The sequence below is a fragment of the Oncorhynchus mykiss genome, chromosome 9 (assembly GCF_013265735.2).
Source record: "Oncorhynchus mykiss isolate Arlee chromosome 9, USDA_OmykA_1.1, whole genome shotgun sequence".
Taxonomy (NCBI): domain Eukaryota; kingdom Metazoa; phylum Chordata; class Actinopteri; order Salmoniformes; family Salmonidae; genus Oncorhynchus; species Oncorhynchus mykiss.
This window is the reverse complement of record NC_048573.1, coordinates 76846529-76854871: the sequence shown is the minus strand read 5'-3', so window position 1 is coordinate 76854871 and position 8343 is coordinate 76846529. Positions and strand designations below refer to the sequence as shown.

Genomic DNA, 8343 nt, shown 5'->3' with positions numbered 1-8343 from the left:
TCACCTGGATCGGTTGTATAAACTACAGCAATGTTCCGCTGGCCTATAGTTCTACCAGAGACTGTTTGAAGTGCTAGACTCTTTCAAGCACCTTGTCATTGATCTTCAGAGGCAATGCATGATCCGACTTTGATGATGAACTGAGAAGAAAAGCTCCCTTAGGGGGGGAGGGGGGGGGGAGGGACAACAACTTCTCTTTTGAGTTCTAGAAGAATGTCACATTCTTCTATCATTCTCTCTCCCCCCAAAAAATGTGCAGGAAAAACAATACAAATATAGTGTAAATAAATGTCCTTCCTATTTTCCTTTTTGTATGCAGGTCCATGAAGTTGCTCTACAATAGGACTGTGTATCATTCAGTCAGTAACATGTCTGTCTGTTGTTGTTGTTGTTGTTGTTGTTGTTGTTGTTGTTGTTGTTAGACCAGTGTACCCGGGGTAGGCAGGTCACCTCTGTTGTTGTTGTTGTTGTTAGACCAGTGTACCCGGGGTAGGCAGGTCACCTCTGTTGTTGTTGTTGTTGTTGTTAGACCAGTGTACCCGGGGTAGGCAGGTCACCTCTGTTGTTGTTGTTGTTCGACCAGTGTACCCGGGGTAGGCAGGTCACCTCTGTTGTTGTTGTTGTTAGACCAGTGTACCCGGGGTAGGCAGGTCACCTCTGTTGTTGTTGTTGTTCGACCAGTGTACCCGGGGTAGGCAGGTCACCTCTGTTGTTGTTGTTGTTCGACCAGTGTACCCGGGGTAGGCAGGTCACCTCTGTTGTTGTTGTTGTTCGACCAGTGTACCCGGGGTAGGCAGGTCACCTCTGTTGTTGTTGTTGTTGTTGTTGTTGTTGTTGTTAGACCAGTGTACCCGGGGTAGGCAGGTCACCTGTTGTTGTTGTTAGACCAGTGTACCCGGGGTAGGCAGGTCACCTCTGTTGTTGTTGTTGTTGTTGTTAGACCAGTGTACCCGGGGTAGGCAGGTCACCTCTGTTGTTGTTGTTGTTCGACCAGTGTACCCGGGGTAGGCAGGTCACCTCTGTTGTTGTTGTTGTTCGACCAGTGTACCCGGGGTAGGCAGGTCACCTCTGTTGTTGTTGTTGTTCGACCAGTGTACCCGGGGTAGGCAGGTCACCTCTGTTGTTGTTGTTGTTGTTGTTGTTGTTAGACCAGTGTACCCGGGGTAGGCAGGTCACCTGTTGTTGTTGTTAGACCAGTGTACCCGGGGTAGGCAGGTCACCTGTTGTTGTTGTTAGACCAGTGTACCCGGGGTAGGCAGGTCACCTCTGTTGTTGTTGTTGTTGTTGTTGTTAGACCAGTGTACCCGGGGTAGGCAGGTCACCTGTTGTTGTTGTTAGACCAGTGTACCCGGGGTAGGCAGGTCACCTCTGTCAGTGCTGGGTTCTTTCAGGGTCAGCTCCTGCATCTGGGATGGGAAGGACTCCTGATACAGAGACCTGAGAAAGAGAAGGGAGAGAGTTCCAAGTTTCAATGTCACGTGAAAAAGTACAGTGGAATGTCTTTCAGCTCTAAACCTCAACAATGGACTAATCAATATCAATGTAGCACTAAAAACAACAATGTTGAACAACAACAAACAATAAATAAAAATAAGAAGAACACAAGAAAGTAAGATTACTATATACAGGGTCAGCATACTGTATACAGGGTCAGCATACTGTCTACAGGGTCAGCATACTGTCTACAGGGTCAGCATACTGTATACAGGGTCAGCATACTGTATACAGGGTCAGCATACTGTATACAGGGTCAGCATACTGTATTCAGGGTCAGCATACTGAATACAGGGTCAGGATACTATATACAGGGTCAGCATACTATATACAGGGTCAGCATACAGTATACAGGGTCAGCATACTGTATTCAGGGTCAGCATACTGAATACAGGGTCAGGATACTATATACAGGGTCAGCATACTATATACAGGGTCAGCATACTGTATACAGGGTCAGCATACTGTATACAGGGTCAGGATACTATATACAGGGTCAGGATACTATATACAGGGTCAGCATACTATATACAGGGTCAGCATACTATATACAGGGTCAGCATACTATATACAGGGTCAGCATACTGTATACAGGGTCAGCATACTGTATACAGGGTCAGGATACTATATACAGGGTCAGGATACTATATACACAAGGTCAGGATACTATATACAGGGTCAGGATACTATATACACAGGGTCAGCATACTGTATACAGGGTCAGGATACTATATACAGGGTCAGCATACTATATACACAGGGTCAGCATACTGTCTACAGGGTCAGCATACAATATACTATACAATATACTATATACAGGGTCAGCATACTGTATACAGGGTCAGGATACTATATACAGGGTCAGCATACTATATACACAGGGTCAGGATACTATATACAGGGTCAGCATACTATATACACAGGGTTAGCATACTGTCTACAGGGTCAGCATACTGTCTACAGGGTCAGCATACTGTATACAGGGTCAGCATACGATATGCACAGGGTCATACTATATACCGGGTCAGCATACTGTATACTCTTTACAGGGTCAGCATACTGTATACTGGGTCAGCATACTATATACTATTTACAGGGTCAGCATACTGAATACAGGGTCAGCATACTGTATACTGGGTCAGCATACTATATACTATTTACAGGGTCAGCATACTGTATACAGGGTCAGCATACTGAATACAGGGTCAGCATACTGTCTACAGGGTCAGCATACCATATACAGGGTCAGCATACTATATACAGGGTCAGCATACCATATACCCTATATGGTATACATACATAACACTACATAATATACTACATAATACCATACGTAATACACTACATAACACTACGTAATACACTACGTAATATACTACATAACACTACGTAATATACTACATAACACTACATAATACACTACATAATACAATACATAACACTACGTAATACAATACATAACACTACGTAATACAATACATAACACTACGTAATACAATACATAACACTACGTAATACAATACATAACACTACGTAATACAATACATAACACTACGTAATACAATACATAACACTACGTAATACAATACATAACACTACATAATACAATACATAACACTACATAATACAATACATAACACTACGTAATACACTACGTAATATACTACATAACACTACGTAATACACTACGTAATATACTACATAACACTACGTAATACACTACATAATACAATACATAACACTACGTAATACACTACGTAATATACTACATAACACTACGTAATACACTACATAATACCCTACATGATACACTACGTAATACACTACGTAATACACTACGTAATACACTACATAATACAATACATAACACTACGTAATATACTACATAATACCCTACGTGATACACTACATAACACTACGTAATACACTACGTAATACAATACATAACACTACGTAATACACTACATAACACTACGTAATACACTACGTAATACAATACATAACACTACGTAATACACTACATAACACTACGTAATACACTACATTATACCCTACGTGATACACTACATAATACAATACATAACACTACATAATACCCTACGTAATACACTACATAATACCCTACCTACGTAATACACTACATAATACCCTACGTGATACACTACATAATACAATACATAACACTACATAATACCCTACGTAATACACTACATAATACCCTACCTACGTAATACACTACATAATACAATACATAACACTACATAATACCCTACCTACGTAATACACTACATAATACACTACATAATACACTACATAACACTACATAATACAATACATAACACTACATAATTTATAAAAAATGTCTGTCTCTTCACAGTCCCCGTTGTGCCATAAAGGTGCTTTTTTATCAGGTAAAAAAACAAAAATAAACTAAACTATCTTTGGTGACAGAGAGTTCCATTTAGTCATGGCTCTATTTAATACTGTGTTTCCCCAAGCCTCTGTTCTGGACCTGGGGACTGTGAAGAGACCGCTGGTTGAATGTGTTGTGTTGTACAGATGAGTGTCTGAACTGTGTTGCCAACTGCTTGAACAGACCGTTTGGTACCATCAACACCTCGCACAAAGACCAACAGTGATGCAGTCAATCTCTCCTCAACTTTGAGCCGGGAGAGCTTAACATGCTGACACTCGCCATCCATGTACACCTACGTGTAATATGTGCTGCTCTGTTCTGGACTGCAATTTTCCTATGTCCTTCTTTGTCGCACATGACCACACAACCGGGCAGTAGTACAGGTTTTACATTTTACTGTCGTAGCTGACGTATATATACGGTTGAGTCATCGGCGTACAAAGACGCACAGGCTTTATTCAAGGTCAGTGGAGGGTCATTAGTAAAAACAGAAAACAATAATGGCCCTAACTGGCTGCCCTGCGGTATACCACACTCAACCAAATTTGCATTAGAGAGGCTTCCATTAAAGAAAACCCTATTAGATAGTTATCTAAGGCAGAGGATGGAAATACAAAATAAATTAAATGTTTTTTTCAGCAATACGTTATGATCAAGAATATCAAAAGCTGCACTGAAATGTAACAAAACAGCTCACAATCTTATTATTATCAATTTCTTTCAACCAATCATCAGTCATTTGTGTCGACTGCCCTTCTCTATAAGCATGCTGACAGTCCATTGTCAATTTGTTTTTCCAAAAGTTTGCTAAGCAACAACAAGCTGATTGGTCGGCTGTTTGATCCATTAAAGGGTGCTTCTTGGGTAGCGGAATGACCTTTGCCCCCCTCCGAGCCTGAGGGTATACACCGTCTTCTAGGCTTAAATTGAAGATGTAGCAAACAGTATTCCGCTACCAACTTCAGCAATTTACCATCCAGGTTGTTGGTACAAGGTGGCTTGTCCTTACTTGTCCCTTTGGTTCATCCCTCTCAGCCATACATTTTTTTCAATTCATCCTCTATCCATGGAGATTTGGAAGTTCTCATTTTACCTTTATTTAACTAGGCAAGTCAGTTGAGAACAAATTCTTATTTTCAATGACGTCCTAGGAACAGTGGGTTAACTGCCGGGCAGAACGACAGATTTGTACCTTGTCAGCTTAGGGATTCGATCTAGCAACCTTTCAGTTACTGGCCCAACACTCGGGGATAGTCAGTTTCCTGATGGGTGCATTTCTATCAGTAACCGGAAGAAGCGCCAAAGTGCGCCGTCAAGTTGTTCCTCATTACACATCAGAACAACAAATATTTTTCACATCTTCGACATAAAAATCTGAACTTATTGCATGATCAGGACCCACCTTTGGAACTTAGTGTTTTTCTAGATACGGCTGTTATATTATGATCACTACATCTAATGGATCTGGATACTGCTTTACAGCAGATAAAGATGTGATCAATACACGTTAATGATTTAGTTCCTGCTCTGTTTGTAAATACCCTGGCAGGTTGACTGATAACCTGAACAATATTATAGGCACACTGGTTATAGTTTGAAGCTTCTTTTTTTGTGTGAACAGCTGGTTGACAACCAGTCAATAGTTAGGTCACCCAGAAAATATTATTCTCTGTTCATATTACATACATCATCGAGCATTTCACACATATTGTCCAAAAACAGACTTTTAGCACTTGGAGGTCTATAGCAACTTCTCTATATTTCCTATCTTTCCTGTATATTCTAGAACCATGTATGGGTACTACTGCATCATCAAAGGAATCGTCTATCTTTCCTGTATATTCTAGAACCATGTATGGGTACTACTGCATCATCAAAGGAATCGTCTATCTTTCCTGTATATTCTAGAACCATGTATACAGTTGAAGTCAGAAGTTTACATACACTTAGGTTTGAGTCATTAAAACTCATTTTTCAACCACTCCACAAATGTCTTGTTAACAAACTATAGTTTTGCAAGTCAGTTAGGACATCTACTTTGTGTATGACACAAGTCATTTTTCCAACAATTGTTTACAGACAGATTATTTATTTCACTATTTCACACATAATTCACTGTATCACAATTCCAGTGGGTCAGAAGTTTACATACACTACGTTGACTGTGCCTTTAAACAGATTGGAAAAATCCAAAAAATATGTCATGGCTTTAGAAGCTTCTGATAGGCTAATTGACCTAATTTGAGTGTACCTGTGGATGTATTTCAAGGCTTACCTTCAAATTCAGTGCTTCTTTGCTTGACATCATAGGGAAATCAAAATAAATCAGCCAAGACCTCAGAAAAAAACATTGTAGACCTCAACAAGTCTGGTTCATCCTTGGGAGCAATTTCCAAACGCCTGAAGGTACCACGTTCATCTGTACAAACAATAGTATGCAAGTATAAACACCATGGGACCACGCAGCCGTCATACCACTCAGGAAGGAGACGTGTTCTGTCTCCTAGAGATGAACGCACTTGTGCGAAAAGTGCAAATCAATCCCAGAACAACAGCAAAGGACCTTGTGAAGATGCTGGAGGGAACTGGTACAAAAGTATCTATATCCACAGTAAAACGAGTCCTATATCGACATAACATGAAAGGCCGCTCAGCAAGGAAGAATCCACTGCTCCAAAACTGCCATAAAAAAAGCCGGACTACGGTTTGCAACTGCACATGGGGACAAAGATCGTACTTTTTGGAGAAATGTCCTCTGGTCTGATGAAACAAAAAACTGTTTGGCCATAAAGACCATCGTTATGTTTGGAGGAAAAGTGCAAGCCGAAGAACACCATCCCAACCGTGAAGCACTTGGGTGCCAGCAACATGTTGTGGGGGTGTTTTGCTGCAGGAGGGACTGGTGCACTTAAAAAATAGATGGCATCATGAGGTGGGGAAATTATGTGGATATATTGAAGCAACATCTCAAGACATCAGTGGTTGCAAATGGGTCTTCCAAATGGACAATGACCCCAAGCATACTTCCAAAGTACTTCCAATCCCATAGAACATTTGTGGGCACAACTGAAAAAGTGTGTGTGAGCAAGGAGGCCTACACACCTGACCCAGTTACACCAGCTCTATCAGGAGGAATGGGACAAAATTCACCCAACTTATTGTGGGAAGCTTGTGGAAGGCTACCTGAAACATTTGATTCAAGTTAAACAATTTAAAGGCAATGCTACCAAATACTAATTGAGTGTATGTAAACTTCTGACCCACTGGGAATGTGATGAAAGAAATAAAAGCTGAAATAGATCATTCTCTCTGCTATTATTCTGACATTTCGCATTCTTAAAATAAAGTGGTGATCCTAACTGGCCTAAAACAGGGAATTTTTACTAGGATTAAACGTCAGGAATTGTGAAGAATTGACTTTAAATGTATTTGGCTAAGGTGTATGTAAACGTCCGACTTCAACTGTAGATACTACTACATCATCAAAGGAATCATCAAATATGTTTCTGAGACGGCCAGAATATGAATGTTTTTAAGTGTTAGTAAGTAGTCAATTTCATGAACCATGTTTCTCAGGCTACATATTTTAACATGGGTTATTTATTGTCTCTTTTCTGGATTGCTTGTTTGTTGCTACTCTGAAGAGGCTGATCCGAGGTAGACATGCCAGTGACATTTTACATTTGAGCCAATGGTACCGAGTAGGCTTCTTCCCTAAGGCAAACAGTTTCAGTGGAAACAGTGGAATTCAATTCTATGGGCATATGATTATTGCTGACAATACCCTTGGTGCTAACAGCCAAAGGAAGATAGATTAGGCTAATCACATTGACTGCACTTCTATTTCTCCGGGATGTAATACGATAGAATTAGGATTTCCATGTCCTCTGTTGTCTTATTATGGGAGGAGGACTGGAGCCAAACTCACACCGTCAGTCTCTTCAGCAGTTCGCTATGTTGATGGAGATAATTCTGGAACCCCTGCGGTTCGGGTGAATCCAGTCTCTTAAGCAGTTCGCTATGTTGATGGAAATAATTCTGGAACCCCTGCGGTTCGGGTGAATCCAGTCTCTTTTAAAGAGTGTTGGTTGCTCCCACAGCAAGTCAAAATTGTCACAGAAGGAGACATTCCTGTCTTTGCAAAAGTTTCTTCAGGAAACTCGTCAAGGGCAGCGATGCGGCTGTAACGTTCCAAATCCCTTCAATAACACAGAGATGATTATTTTCTTCCCTGTGCCAACAAGGATGTTCAAGATAATGTTGTAGTTTTACTTCAGTTCCTCGGCGTAACCGCTAACCGTTGTGCTGTTTTAGCAGAAATCTGGGGCACAAACTTGCGGTCCCAGCTGAAAAAAGCTAACAGTGTCACAGAATCCGTATCTATCAGAATTAAAAAACAATTTCATAAAATACAAAAGGTCATCTCAGATAGT

At 40.7% G+C, this 8343-nt stretch overlaps 1 protein-coding gene across 4 annotated transcripts in view; it reads right to left on the bottom strand.

Moving 5' to 3' along the window:
• Positions 1 to 461: 461 nt before the first annotated feature.
• The window catches only part of si:ch211-169p10.1 (coiled-coil domain-containing protein 120), a 120960-nt gene continuing 113078 nt past the window's right edge, over positions 462 to 8343 (bottom strand). For 2 of the 4 annotated variants that reach the window (XM_036989099.1, XM_036989098.1), the window contains exon 11: positions 462 to 1437. In XM_036989099.1, the coding sequence (XP_036844994.1) occupies positions 1335 to 1437 (103 nt within the window). In that variant the 3' untranslated portion in view covers positions 462 to 1334. The remainder of the gene's footprint in view (positions 1438 to 8343) is intronic. The other 2 variants (XR_005053400.1, XR_005053399.1) reach the window with 2 other exon arrangements.